Source organism: Ornithodoros turicata, chromosome 2 (genome assembly GCF_037126465.1).
Source record: "Ornithodoros turicata isolate Travis chromosome 2, ASM3712646v1, whole genome shotgun sequence".
In the NCBI taxonomy this organism is placed as follows: Eukaryota; Metazoa; Arthropoda; class Arachnida; order Ixodida; family Argasidae; genus Ornithodoros; species Ornithodoros turicata.
In genome coordinates, this window is record NC_088202.1 from 10,959,186 (window position 1) to 10,981,992 (window position 22,807).

The 22,807-nt window shown below is 46.2% G+C and overlaps 2 protein-coding genes across 2 annotated transcripts in view; one reads left to right on the plus strand and one right to left on the minus strand.

Annotated features, from left to right (window-relative positions):
* The window catches only part of LOC135385189 (cytochrome P450 3A6-like), a 142,344-nt gene that overhangs the window by 68,747 nt on the left and 50,790 nt on the right, over positions 1-22,807 (minus strand). Inside the window, exons 3-4 of the mRNA XM_064614385.1 lie at positions 17,048-17,100; positions 14,566-14,662 (exon numbers count right to left, since the gene is read on the minus strand). Coding sequence (XP_064470455.1) covers positions 14,566-14,662; positions 17,048-17,100 — 150 coding nt within the window. The remainder of the gene's footprint in view (positions 1-14,565; positions 14,663-17,047; positions 17,101-22,807) is intronic.
* Positions 5,843-7,392, plus strand: LOC135385190 (uncharacterized). Its single transcript, XM_064614386.1, has 4 exons — positions 5,843-5,948; positions 6,549-6,574; positions 6,901-6,939; positions 7,052-7,392. Exons 1-4 carry the CDS (start codon positions 5,906-5,908, stop codon positions 7,274-7,276), a joined length of 333 nt encoding a protein of 110 aa, XP_064470456.1. The 5' UTR covers positions 5,843-5,905; the 3' UTR covers positions 7,277-7,392.

Sequence of the window (22,807 nt, forward strand, 5' to 3'; positions counted from 1 at the left end):
ATTAGTGATCCTTGCCATAAGGCATCGCTCTCTCGCTATTAGAGGAGAACCCGTCGAGTTAGACGCACAGAAGATCATGCAGGACCGCACAAAGAATACCTTCAGTGCTTCTTCGCTTACTGATGGCGGCACCGCTGCTTGCTCGATAATCGTTCGAAGGGTTTCAAACGCGATCCGTGCGCCGTACGACAAATCGAAAACCCTCTGTGACCAAGTGTCCGGGTCGCCGTCGCTCGATAGGTTGATGAAGCTGCGCATTTCGAGGATGCAGGACTTCACTTGGCCATATCTCCACTGACTTTCAGGCGTCCAGTCCAACAAGTTCCTGACGAGTTCAACAATTTCCTTGCCTATCTGCACATCGAGTGTCCCCAGACTAAAATAGATGGGAATGCCGCGGTCGTCGAAGACGAAAAATACCGGCGGGCCGTGTAATATGCTTGGAATGAGGATCATTCTAAGACGCGTAACGGCAGCCGGGCAAGGCACAAATTGGTGCCTCCTTATTAAACCCGTCTCGTCCGTTGGAAGTTTCCGTCGCATGACTCTCGTCTCGAAACTCCTCAGGGTGAGATACGATGAGACGAAGTCAGTGTCGCCCAGGGAAAAGGTAGTATAGTCGACTACCATTGACATATAAAACAAAACATCATTGTCGTAAGCGCGCATCATTGTCCTGTCTAAAGCAGTCTTGATGTCAAATACTGTATTGGCGCCCATCCAATGCAATGCTTTAGAAAACGTGTATACCGTTCTGCTGCGGCCGATCAGACGTGCAATTCAATGCTGCAGCGAGTGTGTCGTAGAACATTCCAACGGTGTCATCCAGGAAGCTAGAGCGCCCGCTTCTGGTCCAACTGCGGCAAACATGCCCGTAAAAGTCATTGCACGGATAGGCGTCTGTGTCAAGTAGTCGGGTCAGAGCGGTGCTGAGACTTAAGCACTCGTGAGTAATACAGCTGACAACAGTGGCTTCCAGCTTTTGAGACATGAGGAGTAGTATAGCTAGCGCTCCGAGCACTATCATGCAGATAACACACAGAATTAACCATGCTGCGCATGCTATGATGTTTCTGCGTACCCTCTGCGTTCGTTGTTTTCAGTGCACGCTGTTGGTATATCTGTAACAACAAAAACACCGGATTCGAGTTCCCTTACGCGCTCTTTACACTTTCAACAGCGTGTCGATAAATGTCTACGTACTGTTTGGGACACGGTTCTCTAAAATCTCCAGCCCGTGGCCGAGAAGTCCCCTATCGGTGATGTCGCGCACGAAAGAACTCTACCATTACAGTCTCCGAGGTAAGTCCACAAAGCGCCACCTGTCGGGAGAGAGTACCATCGCATACTCGGCGTCGTCTGCTAAGGAGAGCAGTTGAGAGCGGCCTCTACCGGGGAGGCTATTGGTATCATGGAGGAAGGAAACACAGGAGCAGCCGTTTCGAACAGATTTCCGTGGGACCCCTCTGGCGGTCGCTCCTGTCAAATCCGCCATTACTTCCTGTCCACCACGTGATCCTCTCTAAAGTTTCGGTTTGGCAACGCTTTGTTGCTCGCGCTGCTTTCCATGCTTTTATGCATTTCGAACGTCATTTATTCTTAAAATGTGAGCACCATTGCGGAGACAACGTTACGTTAACGTGTTCTGACCACGGCTGCACGCTGTCGTTCAACAGAAAGCGGCTTTGTCATGGGAGTAACGTTTCATTCGTCAGTACGTACTTGATCGGTTGTTTCGTACCTCTGTCTGTGATAGTCATCTTGAATCGTTCGTTTGCAAGCTGGCGCTATGCTACAGTTGCAGATTAATTTGAATTCCTCCATTGTTGTGCAAGTTTGATTACTGGCACGCTTTACCACTTCAGCAACGACACAAAAAAGGTAGCGACGTCGTTACACAAACGTCGCTGCCACGGATGATGTTTCTAGTACTGCGTGCTTGTCCTACAGACCGTGACCGGTCTCGTAGTAGAAGGAAAAACCAAGAGTAAACCTCCGAACACACACACACACGCAATATAATGAATGTGTTCAATGAAATGGAGCAGCGGGAGTTGAACCCGCTCCCAACGAATATGCGTTCCGAAGATTCTACCGATACACCTCACTGGCAGCTGCTGGTACCTTTTTGATTGCTTCGTTTCATTGATCTGATTGCTTTGGGCGAAATTCAGGCTATGTGTTGTGTCATCCTCAGTGTTTCTTCACCTCACCTTCTACTGTGATAATGAGTATGGTGGGCGGATACATATTTTACAAATTGCGAGATGCATTTTTGGGTTGGCGCCTCTTCGCTGTTTTAATCCGGGCGCGCCGAGCCCCAAAGGTTGGTGTCAGACTCTTAGCGGGACTTCCCGGGGGAGGCGGCGCCCCCCACCCCCTAGTTCATATTCCGGAGGTGCAAGGTACCCCGCCTCCCCCCCCCCCCCGCAGTCGGCGCCTATGAATGATAGGATGAGTAGAACGTGTTGGTCAAAATGGTACATAATCAGGCAACGGACCTTTGGACAACATTTTGACGTTTCTGGACACAATCGGACTTCGATGCTTACTGTGAAGGGGCTCATTATTTCATTCCCCACATCACCACAAGCAGTGGGGTAGAGTACCACCACTGGCGATGAAACTCCCCATTCATGATCTTAAAATGAAGTTGTTGTTGTAGTAGTCGTCGTCACTAGAAAGAGTGCGTGTCTTTTGCAACAGTGCTGCTTTGTGTAGCTCACACCTTTTGGAAGACCTGTCGTGCATTACACAATTTCGTTAAACGGCTTCTTTGCAGTGCATTGTCAACGATATTTGTAGTGACACCACTCCTGGGGCAAGGGAGTACGACCGCCTCTGGACGGGCCCGTACTATCAAGGGGAAATGCTCCTGATGAAGTACCATGTAACGCAGATATGGCAGTCGAAAACTTCCATCGTCTACGGGCGGGAGGTGCGATCCTTTTACGATTTTATACTAGTGGACGTTTGCACAGCATTGCTAACCGCGAAAAACTGCTTCCTTCGAAATGGATGGGCAGTAGAGATGTAAGCAAATTCATATAGTTGCATTTTCGGTAGGTCTCGGTTGGTCTTATCGGAGGGAAAAAAAATCACGTGAAAACGGATCGTAAGTGCCGCTGTGTTGCCATGCCCTGCGCACGTAAATGTTAACTATAATTACATTGCCTTGCATTATCTTTCTTTACGCATATGAAGGTATTTGACTATTTGACTGCTATATGAGTGGAAACTCCAATTAATGGGAAGCCTGAACAGATATTGAACATGGAAATGTTCTCGGTTGCTCACCACGTGTGCATATCACATGCTGAACCACAGTGTGCAAATAAAAAAATGTGTACAAATGTCTGCACGTGAAGTATGAGTTTACGTATCAAGCATGCCACCTGCATGCCATCTACAGCCACTCATTTCGGCCTGACTGGGGGTCTTCGGCACAGCGCTACCCTTTGAAGACAAAGCTTCGCTACATAACACGCTCCCAACCAACCATCATCCCGAATGACAACGTTCTCTCCCCTGATAACAGGGGTACTACGCCATTTTTGTGGCAATTATGGACTACATAATGTCACAAAAATGGTGTACGTCCCCCGCTTTCAGCAAATCAGGGCAAAGAGCGAAACCATTTGGGAAAATGGCTGACTAGGAGTGTGCTATGTGGTGAAGCCCCGTTCTGAAGAATGTAGGAAGCCGGACGCGTGTTAGGGCTTACATTCCGGTTCTGTGCAAATGATCTTTTATTCTTAGTTTCTTTTAGAGCTTTGAGTTTTAATATGGGTGAGGAGGATACCGTAAAAGTTTGAACAATAGAGGCACATCCAATCGAATTCGATTGAATATTTCAGGATTGAGGAGCCTGGTACTACGCACGTTGGTACTAAGCCATCATCACAGAGCAACAGTTCACGTTGGATGATTCCAGCTGGAAATCTCCTGCGCGGTTTGTCGAAATCAAATGCTTGTTGTTCAATAAAGGAAGTCGCATGAAACTGTGTTTGGTTAATTCTACCTGTAATAGACCACTGGAATGACTTTGTCTTGTGAACTAGTGAAATCGCTTATCTCCATAAGTAGTATCGGAAACGTTGCGTGTGTAACCAGATAGTGAGTAGCCAATCGGAAGGCGAGCCAAATTTTGCCCATGGTCTTATGCGGTTAGATATACCGAAAGGCCACGAGGTACACACACCCTCTCGCACAGCGCGCGTCCTGCAGTTCTCCATATCTGCCCAAGATGTAAATGCTCCACTTGGTTCTGCCCCTGAGATCTAGTCTCTACAGTACCTTTTAATACTCGCTAGCTTTTTCCTCGGTTCCGTAACAGACACAAACGCTACACCCCATTATACTACTCCCTAGTACTCCCGCCACAGAACTATACCAAACCCACACCTCTTTAGCTAAAAATGTTATTGTTTTGTTTTTCCAAGATGCAACCTGCCAGTTTCTTCAGTGCTCTGTTCAAGCTCTTACATGACGCGTCGAAGACGTGCTGCTCATAAAAGTCGGCAGCTGTTCGGTATTTTTTTTTTCGTTTTTTCACTGCCGCGCTGTCTGAAGTAGGGGTCTGGGACAGGTCAAGCTACATAACGTTGCTTTTTTTCTCCAGTGTCCTGTAGCCTATTGTTTTACTTACTGTATTGGACAGCAGAAAAGAAAAATGTGTGCACCCGAATCGAGTGCATCCCAGTGTTTCTGCCATCATCATTTGTTGTACCAAAGCCATAAGTTTGATTGACATGCCATTAGTCTTAATGTGCTCCGTTTAACCGCGCTGTTTGACTTCCAAAGAAAATCCTCTCTGCTAGATGTTTGACCATGCTGGCATCTCCACACTGGGGCGCACTTGATTCTGCTGCACAGAATTTTTCTTTTCAGCTGTCCGTACGGCAAACACCACTTGTGCGGCGAATCTCTTAAATTATATAGCGTCCATGCATCTAGGCTGCGTGTAGCTGCATATCGATAAACAAAGCCTTTTCTGCGATACAGTAAGCGTGCTCCCGATTTACATTTTTGAGAACGCTTCACAGCGTGCACTGTAGAAACAGAACTTCACCGCATAGCACGCTGTGCGCCAACCATTACCAAGAATGATAGGGTTGCCGCTTCCGATTCGAAGAGGGAGTGGGCGTACGCCTTTTTGTGGCAATTATCATGTATCCAAATTGCCACAAAAAGGCGTACGCCCATCTCTCTCTTCGAATCAGAAACGACAACCCTATCGTTCTTGGTAATCGTTGGCGCACAGCGTGCTATGCGGTGAAGTTCTGTTTTTGGGGTGTACCAGAAACAAAAATGTATGGCTCTCAAACACAAAATAATGCCGTTTTTCACCGTGTTCCTGGCATGAGATAAGTATTTAAAGAAGAGATTGAAACATTCAAATAACTTATTTTACTAAAAAAAAAAAAGCTTTCGGGCGCAGTCCGTCCTTCATAAGGTGTCGTCCCACCTGACGCAGGACGGAAGCTTGTTTTTCAGTAAAACAAATGATTTGAATGGTTCAATCTCTCTAAATACTCATGTTATTCACTTGCGAGTGCTGGACGTTCCCCATTTTCGCCTGTTAGTTTTCCTGGCACGAGTAAATTTCCTTCAACTCCTTTCGCTTGTCGCAATGCTCACCTGTACGACGAATAGTTCCACGAAATAATGCAATGTCGCCATTTTCCAACAACGGCGATATGTGAGTTGGGATTCCCCACGCCGGAGAATCCCAGGTCTGATTAGGAGAAGCTCGACAAAAGAATTAGATAAGTTTGGCTTTACATCAATCAAACAAAGGAAACGATATACTCTGCGATGAATATAAAAGCGACGGGCATGGTTTTGGATTCATCACAATCCCCTCGTTGTCACAGTGTGGAAAACGACTGAGATTTTTGGCATCATGACCTCAAAGACGCTCCTCTGCATTTTCGCTCTCCTGGCTGGTAAGTGAATACAACGTTTGCGTTCTGAATATTGTGGGATCTGAAGAGAGTTCATTGGTTTGTTAGGTGCGTACGTTCTTTAGTTTTTTTATACATCGAGATACTTAGATCGTGCAGGCATAGTCTTTGTTGGCGATTTGTCACCTTTTAGGATGTACGTATAAAAGTATTAAAAGGTACAGATGCAGAATACAGCGCGGAGAGGATAGTGCACGTAAAGTGCCTTGTAAGTTACTGCATGATCAGCATTGTTACACGCATTATACTCACTCAACGAATATATTTTGAACCACTCGAATCTGCGTTCACATATTTACTTTTAATGATCCACTGTTATTTCGTTTCGTTCTCTTTTTTATGCAAATTTTCGGGACATTCATAGTCATTATGCTTCGGATAATATCAGTATCGCTAGATTTCGCAAAACTCAACGCAGGTCTTCCCCAGAGCTTCTGTGCCTATATTTTCCTTTATCTTACCTAATATTTTACTGGCGAGGGAGACTGCACTGAGCAGTAGAGACTCCATGTGTACTGTCGTAAGTGTTGTTGTTGAGGTGCTTTCCATATCTGCCACTGATAATGTTCTTCGTCTTTTCAGTCGTGACACTGGCCAGCGCACAGTTTGTAAGTATGAAGATAGGACTCAGTTCCTCTTCTTACTTATAGAGTATACTTGCAAATACGCAATCTGTTGATGCATATCACAATACACACTAGAGTATGTGGCCGTGATTTTTTTTTAAAGTCAGGCTTTTGATGTTATACAGAAATGTATTTTGTTAACTGCAACATAGTCACTCATAGCAAAAATTGAATTGCTTAGTAACTGACCACCTGCTGTAAAGACAGCGAATATCAGGCGTTAACTGCAAATAAATCCAACCATAGTATAGGAAGAACGATACATCTAAATAAAACCACAAACTAAACCTTCTTGCAAATATCTCTAGGGTCGTCCCAAGTTCAACTTCCAGCCTCCACCACCACGTGTAAGTAGGGCAACAGCACCATCCTTACATACGTTATCCACACTGCAACACATGCAGCTGCTGTCTAGTCATAATTAACCAGAGCCTGCATGCTGTTCCTCCCTCTCGACAGCATCGCATCGAGATCGCGGCTCAAGCAGGTGGCAAAAGCGGCAAGCACTACAACGTGAATGTGGGAGGTCGTGCCGAATACGACCTACACCGCTTCAAGAACGGAGCTAAGATTGTAGCCCACGTGGAAGGCAGCCATTCGTTCGGAAAGCACGAGGGACACAAGTGGCAAGAAAAGCCGAAAGGAGAAGTAGGAGTCAGAGTAGAGATTCCATTCAAGGGTTAGGACTCATCCTGCCACGTAAATTGGCATCTCCGTTCACTGCATTGTGAAGGACAACAAGCAGCATGTAATTCCTGCCGACGCAGAAGCACGTCAATAAACCTTTTCAAATCCAGGGATAGACCCTGTATACGTACTCTCTTCATACGCAGGACATCGCACGCTATGGCCTTTGCGTACGTAAGGGATAGCGTTGGTGGTTCTACGCACACCGATAACAAAAAGATAGCTTCGCGCAGTGCGCAGAACCACCAACACTATTCCTTACGTACGCAAAGGCGACAGCGGACGATATACTAAAACTAACTATTCTATCTGGGAATGAGGGCGAGCAACACATTAACGACCACCATGTGACAGCGCATTTATTACATTACTTCGTGCTTCTAATTTTCGTTTCGAAAGCCGACGTCGAGGAATCCCTTTCTTGTCCTGGAACAATCACACGCAGCAACAAGGGAGTCAACATTCGCTCGTCGCCGCGACGCTAGCGGACACAGAGATGTCACATTCTCACGGAATTTATTCTACAAGCACAAATCTAAGCGTGCACTGTAAAAAAATACTGTGATTTCTACGGTCGTTTAATAGTATCTCACGACGGCGTGTTACCGTGATCACAAATACTGCGAAAACTACGTAAAACGGTGGCGCCATCATCATGCGCCGGCCAAAAACTTCAATGCGGAGGCAAGGCCAAGCCAAGTACGGGGTATTGCCGTCATTCGCAACCGCCGGAAGCGGAACATCGTGCGCTGACGATGGTTGACGAAGCAGGACGAAGCGGTTGTTGTAAATCTCGTGAATGCACGTAGACAGGTAAGCACATTTCTGTTCGCACATCCTGTTCTTTGCGATTTGAGCGTGGTGCACCATATGCCTGGTTTTGTTCAACTTACGTGACACCAGTAAATAGTGGCTCGCGTTTGCTGTGAAGCGTCTTCCTAGTTCTGCGTGTACGTCCTGGCTCGTAGCGTGATCAAGGCGCTCTTGTTGTAATGTATCGCTGCGGAAGGTGCCCTTGTGCTTTCAACACTTTGATGGGCCAGTTGACCACCGTAGAGGTGTACATGAAGCGAGCAGAATTCCGTGCCGTCATGTGATTGTGTGTGTACACGGCGGCAAACTGTGCAAAACTCGGATGTTACATTTTGGGACGTTACAAGAACACACCAGGGCGGTCGCCTCGAATCGATTTGCTCTCCGAAACCACGAAACTATGCCACGTCCGTTCGTGCTCGCGTCAGTTCACTACGAATATAGAGATAGTGCCACATATGAAGCAGCACATACGAGAAGGTCATGATCAGATGTCCTTATGAACGCTGCCAGATGAAGTTCCGTGCCGTCTCCGCGTTTTGTGTGCACCTTCTTGTTCTTCCTTTGAAAAAATAAAACAGAGAGTCTAATTTCCTTTCTCTTTGAAGTGTTTTGATGCCAGAGCTCACTGATGGGTGCACATGGTTCATTCCTATGTTCTTCCTTTGAAAAAATAAACGGCGAGTATAACTGCATGTCAATTGCCCTGCTCCCTGTAACAGTTTCATTTCTGTTTGCAGTATATTGGTGCCAGAGCTGACTAATGGGTGCACATGGTTCCTTCGTATGTTCTTCCTTTGAGAAAATAAACGATGAATATAACTGCATGTCAATTGCCCTGCTCCCTGTAACAGTTTCCTTTCTCTTTGCAGTATTTTGATGCCAGAGCTGACTGATGGGTGCACATGGTTCCTTCGTATGTTCTTCCTTTGAAAAAATAAACGGTGAGCATAATTGCATGTCAATTGCCCGGCTCCCTGTAACAGTTCCCTTTCTCTTTGCAGGGTTTTGATGCCAGAGGTCACTGGCGCATTTTCATCACTATGTACATAGAAAATAAATCCCAATGTGACAAACATCACAATGTGTTGCGCATGGTCATTGCTTAAACTGCTCTCATTGCTACGATTATATGTAGAAAAAAAAAGGGGGCTCCAGGGACGGGCACATCACGATAAGGGTACACTGCATATGCCAGTTAAAATTACTGGCCAATGCAGTTTTTTAACGACCACAGCACGGTAATGCTACACGGCGTATCCCTGTTAAAATTACTGGCCAATGCAGTATTTTTTCACGCGCACAACTTATACGGGGCCACCGTAAAAAAAACGGCCAATGTTTGGCAGCCAACTTTCCTTGCATTTGCCCGTTTTTTTTACGGTGAAATTTTTTACAGTGTGCACAACACATAATAAACGATAATGAAGCTACATTGTACTCGATTCTCTAAACATCGTCGAAACGCAAGAAGGGACGCAAAAGCATATGTTTTTGATGCAGCGAAAAGTTTCATAAAATGCTGGATTAGTGATCCTTGCCATAAGGCATCGCTCTCTCGCTATTAGAGGAGAACCCGTCGAGTTAGACGCACAGAAGATCATGCAGGACCGCACAAAGAATACCTTCAGTGCTTCTTCGCTTACTGATGGCGGCACCGCTGCTTGCTCGATAATCGTTCGGAGGGATTCAAACGCGATCCGTGCGCCCTACGACAAATCGAAAACACTCTGTGACCAAGTGTCCGGGTCGCCGTCGCTCGATAGGTTGATGAAGCTGCGCATTTCGAGGATGCAGGACTTCACTTGGCCATATCTCCACTGACTTTCAAGCGTCCAGTCCAACAAGTTCCTGACGAGTTCAACAACTTCCTTGCCTATCTGCACATCGAGTGTTCCCAGACTAAAATAGATGGAAATGCCGCGGTCGTCGAGGACATAAAATACCGGCGGGCCGTGTAAAATGGTTGGAATGAGGATCATTCTAAGACGCGTAACGGCAGCAGGGTAAGGCACAAATTGGTGCCTCCTTATTAAACCCGTCTCGTCTGTTGGAAGTTTCCGTCGCATGACTCTCGTCTCGAAACGCCTCAGGGTGAGATACGATGAGACGAAGGCAGTGTCGTCCAGGGAAAAGGTAGTATAGTCGACTCCCATTGACATATAAAACAAAACATCATTGTCGTAAGCGCGCATCATTGTCCTGTCTAAAGCAGTCTTGATGTCAAATACTGTATTGGCGCCCATCCAATGCAATGCTTTAGAAAACGTGTATACCGTTCTGCTGCGGCCGATCAGACGTGCAATTCAATGCTGCAGCGAGTGTGTCGTAGAACATTCCAACGGTGTCATCCAGGAAGCTAGAGCGCCCGCTTCTGGTCCAACTGCGGCAAACATGCCCGTAAAAGTCATTGCACGGATAGGCGTCTGTGTCAAGTAGTCGGGTCAGAGCGGTGCTGAGGCTTAAGCACTCGTGAGTAATACAGCTGGCAAACAGTGGCTTCCAGCTTTAGAGACATGAGGAGTAGTATAGCTAGCGCTCCGAGCACTATCACGCAGAGAACACACAAAATTAAGCATGCTGCGCATGCTATGATGTTTCTGCGTACCCGTCTGCGTTCGATGTTTTCAGTGTACGCTGTTGGTATATCTGTAACAACAAAAACACCGGATTCGAGTTCCCTTACGCGCTCTTTTACACTTTTAACAGCGTGTCGATAAATGTCTACGTACTGTTTGGGACACGGACACGAGTCACCACCCGCGCCACTGCAAGGTTGGAATTCCTAATGGGCAGAGTGTAAGACTACGCAGAATTTGTTCAAACGACACAGATTACGCTGAGAAGCTTGACGAAGACTCCCTCCTAACCGAATTCCGTCGCAAGGCACTCACGCTCGATCGAAACGAGGTTCTGGAAAACCGAAAAAATCCTGACGCGTGCCAAATAAGCTTCATCACAAGATATTCCAACGCACTTCCAAACATCAAAGCCATTCTACAGAAGCACGAGCCCCTCCTCCAAAGCAGTGACCGACTTAGCAATATATTCACCCATCCCATACAGGTGACATACCGACGCGCAAAAAACCTAGCAGACTCCTTGGTCAATGCCAAAATCAGCAGAACGAGCGCCCCGTACACGGGAACACGGCCCTGCAACCTCCCGCGCTGCAAAACATGCAAGCACGTTCAACACGCTAACTCCATCAAAAGCCCTGCGAGCAATTACACCCACCCCGTTAACCACGCATTCACATGCACAAGCTCCAATGTCATATACTGCATTGAATGTGGCGACTGCTCTATGCAATACATTGGTGAAACCGGCCAACAAATGAACAACCGCCTTACCGGACACAGAACCGACACGTCCAACAAACTCCCCAAAGCAGTCGCCGAACACTTTAACGTTCCTGATCACAATTTTGACAACATTAAACTATATATTCTAGAAACCGGGTTTAGATCCACACGTGACAGACGTGATAGAAAGTCTTATCTCATATACAAGTTCAGCGCTCTTCACCCGTCCGGTATCAACAAATCACAAGGCACCCTAGAAACACTTCACAAATAAAATATGCTTTTCCCTTTTACCCCTATTATCATCTGTTATGTTCTGCATGGCCACTGCTTTCTGCATTCTTTATTGCATGCCACAACTTTGTATTACAAATATCATTAAAAAAAAAGCTTTGCTTGTTCTGGAATTTTCCCCCACGTAACCACTAACCTCCTTATATTTCGCTATGCTTGCCAATTCGTGCCTGTTGTCCCGTTTCGTCCACGTGTTCGTGAACCTTCCATTTTCTGTAACCGGTCTGCAGCCTAGATCACTACGTTCACATAATCCCCTCCACACCCTAACAAAGCAGCCATTCACTCGGGCCGTAGAAGCCCGCACGGACCCTTTCTTCCCTCCGGGCTGTTGACCCACAATTCGCATGAACCTTTAAACACGTCACACCTAACCCTTTACATACCATGCCAATGATGAGGACGGTGCCCAGAAGAAGAACAGTCTCTGTTCGAAATATCGGCGGCTTCTGTCCTGAGGCAACTCCCTTCCTACACCTCTACCGGTTCGCTGGATTTCTACCCATCTATGTTTGGGACACGGTTCTCTAAAATCTCCAGCCCGTGGCCGAGAAGTCCCGTATCGGTGATGTCGCGCACGAAGGAACTCTACCATTACAGTCTCCGATGTAAGTCCACGAAGCGCCACCTGTCGGGAGAGAGTACCATCGCATACTCGGCGTCGTCTGCTAGGGAGAGCAGTTGAGAGCGGCCTCTACCGGGGAGGCTATTGGTATCATGGAGGAAGGAAACACAGGAGCGGCCGTTTCGAACAGATTTCCGTGGGACCCCTCTGGCGGTCACTCCTGTCAAAACCTCCATTACTTCCTGTCCACCACGTGATCCTCTCTAAAGTTTCGGTTTGGCAACGCTTTGCTGCTCGCGCTGCTTTCCGTGCTTTTATGCATTTCGAACGTCATTTATTCTTAAAATGTGAGCACCATTGCGGAGACAACGTTACGTTAACGTGTTCTGACCACGGCTGCGGCTGTCGTTCAACAGATAGCGGCTTTGTCATGGGAGTAACGTTTCATTCGTCAGTACGTACTTGATCGGTTGTTTCGTACCTCTGTCTGTGATAGTCATCTTGAATCGTTCGTTTGCAAGCTGGCGCTATGCTACAGTTGCAGATTAATTTGAATTCCTCCATTGTTGTGCAAGTTTGATTACTGGCGCGCTTTACCACTTCAGCAACGACACAAAAAAAGTAGCGACGTCGTTACACAAACGTCGCTGCCACGGATGATGTTTCTAGTACTGCGTGCTTGTCCTACAGACCGTGACCGGTCTCGTAGTAGAAGGAAAAACCAAGAGTAAACCTCCGAACACACACAAATAAAACTGGACGTGCGGCGTTCATCACAATGCAACTGCAAGAGAATCACTACTCCCGTCGTCTGCTTAGACAGCTGGCCTGCGCATGCTCTTGGGGTCACGTGAGCTGTCACATGGTAGACAGGAGCATCCCAGAATGCAATGCGAAGGCCGGCACGCTCGTCCCAATGGCAAAAAGTTGGAAGGGCCGCTCCTGTGTTTCCTTCCTCCATGATTGGTATATAGTTCCTTCGTGCGCGACATCGCCGAAAGGGATTGGTCCGCCACGGGCTGAAGATTTGTTTGACAACCGTGTCCCAAACAGTACACCATGTATCAGAGGCGGAGAGTTTTCATTTTCCCGGAGGGGGCAAGGGCGCATCGCGAAGTAAATACTGTGGCGGGAGGGGGGCGGGGGCGGAGAGAATATCTTTATTAAGAAAAAAAAAGAAAGGAAAGGTGAGCCAGATGGATGTCGGCTTGTTATTCAAAAAAAATGAAAGGGGGAAGTCAAAAAAGGCAAAGAAAATAAGAAAACAAAACGAAGGAAAGAAAAGGGAAAGCAAAATGAAGAACACAAAACTAAAGCTGAAGAACCACACACTCTTGCGGGATCCTATGATGTATGCAGAACTGGTATAGAAATAAGAGGAAGGAAGAACAGAAAAACAAAACAAAAGAAACAACAGAGAGAACGTAAACAGTGCACAGTGCACAACTGAAAGCATTACGCCTCTGAAAACTGAGTGCAAAAAGAACAAAATGTATTGAATCCTCAGTGTCGGACCCGAAATGCGCGCAATATAATGAATGTGTTCAATGAATTGGAGCAGCGGGAGTTGAACCCGCTCCCAACGAATATGCGTTCCGAAGATCCTACCGATACACCTCACTGGCAGCTGCTGGTACCTTTTTGATTGCTTCGTTTCATTGATCTCATTGCTTTGGGCGAAATTCAGGCTATGTGTTGTGTCATCCTCTGTGTTTCTTCGCCTCACCTTCTACTGTGATAATGAGTATGGTGGGGGATACATATTTTACAAATTGCGAGATGCATTTTTGGGTTGGCGCCTCTTCGCTCTTTTGATCCGGGCGCGCCGAGCCCCAAAGGTTGGTGTCAGTCTCTTAGCCGGACTACCCGGGGGAGGCGGCGCCCCCAACCCCCTAGTTCATCTTCCGGAGGGGCAAGGGCCCCCGCCTCACCCCCCCTCCCCCGCAGTCGGCGCCTATGAATGATAGGATGAGTAGAACGTGTTGATCAAAATGATACATAATCAGGCAACGGGAAAACGGCCTGGACATGTGTGTGTGTCTCTTTGTCTACGCCCGTGCGCGTTCCGCGTTTGTGTACTATTCGTTATACGGAACTGTATCACTGTAAGCGCTGGGAAGTTTCGTGTGTCGGAGATTTCCGGCGCACGTTAACAGAAACCCCAGCAGGTCCAAATTATCCGCAGTCCTACCCTGCGGCATGTACAACACGCCGCCTCACAGGGCAGACAAACCTTACGTATAACATCACGGTGCCATTGTAATTTGGGAAGTTTGACGTATGTCAATTAAAATTTTGTGTTATCTTACCGTTCTGTCGACGAACGAGGAGAAGTCCTTGATGTAAACTTCGCGAAGCAAATCTGGTTCTCCCACAACTAAGCAAGGGTCAGTGTCCTGGTAGGATCTGGAATATGGGTTGTACATGACAGTTATGAACTTGGTTTTTCCTCTTTCGTTTATCACAGCCTGTCAGAGATCCATGATCCGATAGATAATGAGCGTCGAGGACGCAAGACGAGTGCCATGGTGTTTGTTTCCATGAGTGTATTAGCGTGACGGTAGCGGACAGAAGCCGAGAAATCGTTACACAGTGGTGCAGGCACTCGTGCACGTGAACTCATCGTTGTGTACAGCGCTTTAGAAGGAGAGCGTTTGTTCGTTTATCTAGTGATGGGGGGGGAAAGGGCATTGGTCTCAGAAAGTGAAGAAAAACAGAACATAAGTCACATGCGAACCATCTTAAGGGGCCCATGAAACGATTTTTCTTTTCTCTCTCTCTCTCTCTTTTTATGTGCTTGAGTACACAACCGAAGATTTATGTTCAGCACGCGAACGGTTTTGTCACAGGAGAATTTAAATGAAGTACCGCAAGGTATACGAAGCTGGTACACCTCACGACGCTGCTCGACAAGCAGCCGAAGGAGTGTCATGCAAAAAATTGACCCTCTTTCCACTGTGTCCGATTACATCACCCACGACGTCACCGAGCACCGAACTGCGTGTCCATGGTTGGCCGACGCTCCTTTGCGAGCTGCGTGCAAACCCAACATAAGGCAGCTCCTAGGGCCACGTGTGTAGTATTAAAGAAGAGAGAATATGAATGCGAGAGGAATGACGAACGCGAAGAAGACACAAAGAGGCGATTTTCATTGCGCGTGTTTAGAAACCGGCGGGCTTTAGTCTGGAAAAAAATTCAGGTGCATTAGGTTCTCGGCAGAAATGGCAGATTTCAGCAAACATTTTATGGGGTATTTGGAAAATTTCATAGTCCCTCTTAGGCGAGAATAATTCAAGGCTTACTGGCGCAACGGTAACAACTACGACCAGTCCCTCTGAAGGGACGGTCTCGTACAGCTGTGGCGATTCAGAAACCTAGTCAAAACTATATTCACGAGTATTGCACGCATAGATCGAATTCATTCAGACTAACAAAGTCCTTTACAATGAATTTGTCGAAACGTGCCGTAATAGTAGATGACCAAACCTGCACTTCACTCTCATGCAACGTCACGCATGACATCGGCCAGCGGCTGCCCATTGGCTGAGTGAAGAGCAAAGCAGTAGTTTCCAGTCGCCGCCGTTGCCATGGTATCTCAACCTAAGATCATTCTCGATGTTAAAACAGCTTACAGAAGGATCTTCGGTTGAGCCATCCCCATAAGCTCCCCTTTGCTTCCGAAATGGGGAGGCTCGGAGACAACATGTTGTAACGACAGACGTATACAGGGTGTTTGCTCTAACGTGTCTAGAAGTTATATTTAAAGCGAGCGATACAAGAAAAGCAAGTGGTACTTTTCTGCTACTTGAGTAAGAAACAGGTACTGCTTCACTATTAGCACCTGTTTCTTAATCAAGTAGCAGAAAAGTAGCTCTAGTTTTTCTGTTATCGCTCGCTTTAAACAAAATTTCTGGACACGTTAGGGCAAACACCCTGTATCTCTGCGAGCCGAGAATGTAGCCCGTGCGTTGACTGTGGTGTTTTCGACAATGTGGCGCATAATCGTATACGTGGAACCTAAGCCACGTGTTTTCTTGCCGCGAGTATTTAATGCGTTTTTTTTTTTTAATAAACACGCGCTGCTTCTCCATGCACATCGTCTGCAACTCTTCATTTCGGAAGATGTTCAATGTGCGACGGGGAGTGCAATGGTCAAGCGCGTAATATATTTTTGATCGGAGCTGCAATTCTACCGCGCGCTGATGACGGACGACTTCAGATTTATTGGTGGTGTTGGCCTGCGGCCTTCAACTTGTCTCTGAGGATTGACATAGTTGTTCTAAACCAGCAAGTAGGCCACTTTTTAGAATGTGCGTCTTTCGCCTGGGAACTGAAAGAAAATGTATGAGAGTTGCCGCGGTCCCCAGGGTCTTCTTAAAGTCGTCTGCGCCGGTGCAGTAGTGCGCGCAAGAGCAGATGCATTCTGCATCCCATCACGGATTTTTCCGCACGGCGACGTTGCCGTTCTTATTGTTGCCAATACAGATCGCGGCATGCTGTGCAATCTTTATCAATTTAATTCGTTTATATTTAATAACCGTGACGTGCTTTGTTGGGTAAACTCGCAGTATTTCATTTTCAACAAAGGGCAATCGAATGGTGCACTTTATGAGAGGGCAGGGGATACGAGACCATCCCTTTAAGGAATATTTGTCAAGTTATCACACATTAGGTGAGCGTATAGAGACGGAGCTATTTCCAGGGAGTTACAATGCGTGCGAAATACGTATAATTTGCAATACCAAGGAAGTCATCCACTCAATAAAGTTATTAAGTATCAAGTGCTCTTACCCATATAATCGTCCATATTTCCTGTAGTCATCGATCACACTGACGTGCAACGGCTGCAACGAAACAACAGAATATTTTCTCAGTATGGTCTAGAGTCTCGCATTACATGGAACCGCACCAGAACAAAGAACGCACGCCGTTCTTTCAAAGGGCACGAACTTCCCGGCATGCTTGCCTTTCTCGATTCTTCGGTACTGAACCAGTGAATGTGTTGAATTAAAGGAATTATCGACATTTTTCCTTACTATCATCATAATCATCATCGTCATCGTCCCTTGCAGGAAAAGAAAAAAGCCACGTAACACCGGAATAACTGCGTTAGTTTTTTCAACGGTGACTCTACACTCAACTTCTATGCGGTGCGCCTTTGCCAAAACTACCTTTTGTCAACGAGATCAGTAAGATCTTTTAAGTTGGTGTCCAGTGAAAGCCTCAAGCAATATCAGGCAGTGGGTTGTGTTTATCAGTGCCAGAAGAAACGAATGCCAAAAAAAAAAAAAGAGAAGCCCTCAGTAAGGAAACAGAGGATATCGCATCCTTCCATTCTCGCCACTCTTTTCCTCTAACGGCAACAATAGCTATATGGTGTCGATGACATTGGGTATTTCAGCGTTAGGGCGCTGTTGTTCTGTTGGGTTCTGTTGACACTGCAGTTAATGCTTTGTTCTGCTGCTCGCCTGTCAAATTTGAGCATGCCGAACTCTGAATTCGTGTCGTAAGTCACTAAATGAGTTCCCGATGTTGGTTCCAGCTATGGTTGACACCTGGTATATTATGAACATTGTCGCGGACATCGCCATTCTCCTGCAGGGCTGCCTTGGTTGTGAAATCGGAGAGTTGAAAAGTGACGATAGACGAAAAAGCCCGATACCCATACCGTGTGGATGTGTTGTGTTTGTCCCTCTGTGTGTGTTTCTGTGTGTTCCAGCCTCAGAACCGTAGAACCGTGAAATCGGAGCCTGCCTGTGTACTTTCCTGCCTGTGGTTTTCCTTGTGAGCCTACGTTTTGATAAATGCAGGGAACAGGTACTGGACAGACTCTCGAAATGCCTTTCTGTAAATAAGCTGCATATGAATGTGAAGAAACTGTTTGTTTGTTTGCAAGTAAAAACTATTTTCACTCGGATAAATAACTTAAGTCAGCAAAGGTGCCTTAATTTTTTGTAACCAGCATACGCTAATCTCAAAGTGTAACGAAATACGATTCTAATTTCAGGAACATCCACATTGATTCGCGCACCTTCCTAGACAACGATTTGCCATGCAAAAGCTGCAAGAGATGTATCTAGACATAATACTTTAAGCACTTTGTTTTCACTGGTCTTTCAATACCCTGGAACCTAAGAATGCCATTTTTAAGGTCTTAAGAGGGCATACCAGCTCTCCGTCCCACTGTATTTCCTATGGAGCATATTTTATGCTTTTTCTCGGTAACCACAGCGCAGATTTTAACGCGGGTGGTTTCACAATAAAGAGGAAGACGATATTAATCGGATAACTTTACTACATTTCCGATACATGTCGGGTGTATTTTACGGCGACGTCACGAATGTGGAAAAGTACACAATTTTTCGCCTCCCTCTTTCAACAGGTTTTTATTAAACTTCTATAGCCATTTCGAAAAAAAAACTTTGCATTTACTTTCTCTCGAAATGGTCCAGGAATCGATAGACACCAAATTTATATGTCTACCACTTTTGGTTTCTATAAAAAGCATGAAATATGAGTACACATACGAGCGACGGAAAGCATATCACTCTGTGGCGCCATCTGGTGACGCAAAGAGGAAACCGCGCTGACCGTATCCGTCCGCCGAGCAACTGGTGCGCATGCGCATCACAGTTCTAGCTGGTATGGGGTGTGGATGGCATGCTGGTTCCTGCATCCTCCTCCTCACTCTCTCTTCTCGTTACTTTCATGGCCCACTGACATAGGGCATGGTCTTGGAGACAAGTAGAAAAGATTGCTTAGTTGCTCGTAAAGGGATTATCCCCTAAGCCGTGACAATGAAAAAATGGCTAGGAAGCAAGCAAGCTGGTGAAGATGATGCATAATGTAAAACCCCGAGACTATAGGGACCACGAAAGGTTCTTCTTGTTCTCCCAAACTGACCTCCTATTTTGTCCTCAACTGGTTGTTCCCTTCCCTCTGTTTGGATGTATTTCTTGTACTTTCAGCTGTGTTGGAGACTTCGTGTTGTGTCTGTCCTTTCGTGTTCCCTAGTCTCGGGGTTTTACATTATGCATAGTCGCGCTTGTGTAATGTAAAGAGAAAGGACACAGACAAACCTCTCCTTTTCTGTCTCTCTCTGCGCACGGTGCACGTATAGAAAAGTGAGACGAATTTATTAAGTTCACGTGAAACGTCAATTTGCCCATTTTGCCGGTTCGAGTTTGTGCGGACTCAGTCAACTGTTTGAACTGTCTCATAAGGCTAACGAGAATCTCTCGTATTTCCGGTTAGTGCAAGCCGGGATTTACAGTAACGTTACAGTAACGTTCAACAGGACTGTGCTGTAATGCTCGTCATGCTGAAAAAACGTTAGGAATTCTACCGTCGCCTCTCATAATAATAATTCGCCGTTTCCTTTTCTTTTCGCTAAGAGTGCACGCCTCAGCCAGTTCCAAACTTCTGAAGTTTTCGGGAGGACCTCAATATTCCCGGCTGCGAAATCCACGATCTCGAAATTCGCAGAGTATAAGAAAAAAAAAAAGGTCCCGGGTTGTGTGGACGGAAAAAATTATCCCGCAAGCACCTGCGCTGCCAAAAATACAGGGTCGTAGTTGCAGCTAGCCGATGGAGCACATCACAGCCGACCAAGTGTTACCATTCGCTCTCCTGATTTGAAATTCCATTCAATGGGCAACATAAAATCGATATAATTTTTCTACAGTTGGCCAGACACGGGTTTTACAGTTGTCCTCTGCATCTTTTCTGTGTCGATGTTTATGTACAATGAAAGCTGTACACCCATTTATTCATTGTCTCATGGCCCGTACAACTCTGCTTCTGCTGAAGATACGGCTCATCGACATCCAAAGTATGAGAGAACAACTTAAAATCTGTGCCTGACCTACAACAGCAGAAAATACGACACAGGAAACACGATATGTGATATAGGAGCACCACCCAGTGAGCATCATACAAAGATGTCATTTATTTACTTGACTGATTTATTTGTGAAAAATGTTTATTAGTTGACATCAATTATTACTTGAAAAAGGGTTGGGAAACTTAGGATAACGGCATTTACAACTGCAGCTTTCTTTGTTCTTCTCTTTCTTTCATTGATTTATTTATTTTTATTTTCATGTTTTTTTTTTGTGAACCGACAGGTGAACCAATAAGAACAAACGATCAAGCGACCGCTGCACCATTATTTCCGCCCACGCAATGAGGAACCATCTTTTCCACCGTGTTTGTGTGTGTCTGTTTTCGTCCCTACCTCGTCTCGGGTTTTCAAGTCATGGATCACAACCCAAGTTCACGTTCTCGAAACAAGGTAAACTAACGACAATGCTCGATTGCTTCGTACGATGATATGCGGTGTTTCCGACATCCTTATTTGCCACACAAATTCACGAAATTTCGATGTCTTTCCAAGTCATTTTAGCGAACGAAAGTCACATTTTAGCAACTTATGCTTAGCAGGGCGGACACAACGGAACAGCACGTTCTGTTAGTTCACAGTCGGTTAGTTAGTTGGTGTCTTCACATTCAGAAATCCCCAAGTACGTTTATTAACAGGTCACTCTTTATGTTAAACACCCACGCCAAGATGTCTAAAACTTACGGTACCAGCTACTTCATTGTATGCAATGATACCCTTGCACCTATTTTTCAGCTTATAAATATTGTGCTGAAATATGAAATCGATATAAAACTTGCATCCTGCGCGACATTACATGCTTGCAATTCTGCAGCGTTGTTTCTTCCTCACGTTCAAGTGAAAAGGCAAAAAGAACGCTCCGAGACTTACTCTCACACAACCATTATTTCGGGGCCATGTCCTCACACTGAATGGTCACGAGCGTGCTTCTGAAAGCTCTGGCGGCACGTATACGGAAACCGACATTGCATTTGCACCGACCTTCTATTCCCAATAATTAAACGAGACCTAATTACTACATCCACTTCGGATGTAGAACATGTCATCCCTTATAACTGTAAAACTATGATTTCTCCAAGAACAGCAACAACAACAACAACAAAAAAAAAAAAAAGTCCATGGACACGCTATATGCACCGCACCTACTAGAAACTAACCAGAGGTTGCTGAAAATATACTGGTATTTGTGTTTTATGTGATGTATGGCACACATTTTCTTTTTGACCAGCTATGCCAGTGTGAGAGCTCCTACGCCAGACTAGCTAATTCCTCCTCTTTGCCCTCCATGCGGTCACATACATGCTACATTACAAGGAAGCTAGCTGGTACTAACAGGTTCAAACAGGTGACTTAGCATGAACACAATCACATAGCAGAGTGAATAACAGCCACCTTTACTGACTTAGTTTGCGTGGTCAATGGCGACTGAAGGTGGCATATTTCTTTCCTCACTTTTTTATTTGTTTGTTCCAGCTAAAAGCAGAAGCCATACACTGAGCAGCAGGGCATAATAAAACCCTCCGTAACCATCACCTTGCCTCTTTGGCGTTGGCAAGCATATGTCTTGCCTCCACAAGCATGACTTTGACATAAATGCTTTGTGCCGTGAGAAAGGGTACTATGACTGTGTTTGCAGTTACAAAGTTGGCACCTATAGGGCTAGATTGCAGCCCCCTATTGCGTGCAGATATTCAGATGCCTGCAGAGCTGTAAGCTGTTCTTCCAGCTGAAAGAAAGCTTGAAGACTGCATACGTTGTGGCTCACTGCCAAAGACATACAGTTGGAGAAGAAATTACTGGACATAAAGCACAGTGAGGCATGCTCCACCCAGGCCACAAGGAGGTACTATTACTTTGAGCCACCTTCAGTTAATGCAGCAAAAACACCTATTTCAACAGAAAGAAAGATGACGAACTTCCAACTGAAGCTCACCGATCAGCCGATTCAGAGAGTGCCACATCACCGTTTCCTAAGAGTTGTCATCGACCGTCAGCTATCATGGGCTGTTCACGTTAAGTGCTTGAAGGACAGAGTCGTAGCGCGTACCAACATCCTGCGTCATTTCGCAGGTCCCAGCTGGGGAATGTCGACCTCGTCCCTCCCCACTGCTCATAAAGCACTTATTCGGCAAATGATTGCATATCATCTACCGGTCCTGCATGGCATTAGCGAGAACTCGGAGAAGACGCTCCAGAGCGTCCTGGCAAGAAGTTTCAAAGTCTGCCTAGGTGTACCCGTTGCTTCTTCCAACACACTGTCTACAGTGGAGGCCACTGAACTACCGGTGGATGTATTGAGGACGCAAGAGACTCTGCGGCACTACATCCCACTGCGCATGCAACACGGCAGACATCCTCTGGTACGGAAAGTCCACCGTACAAAGTCTTCTTTCTCCGAGGCCGTTTCCCCATACCGCAAGACTCTGCCTAAGAGGCCTTCTCCGTGTACGATCTTACATCCTCCATGGTCGCTTGGCTGTCCTTGCGTCTACACCACGGTGCCAGGTGTCCATCATCAAAAGTCAAATCTGCCGCCTTCGGCCCTGAAACAATACCGCCTGTCCACGTTCGAGAACAACCAACCAAGAATTGCAATGTTCACCGATGGCTCCACGGCGAAATCCGGATCTGCAGCGGCATACGTGATACCG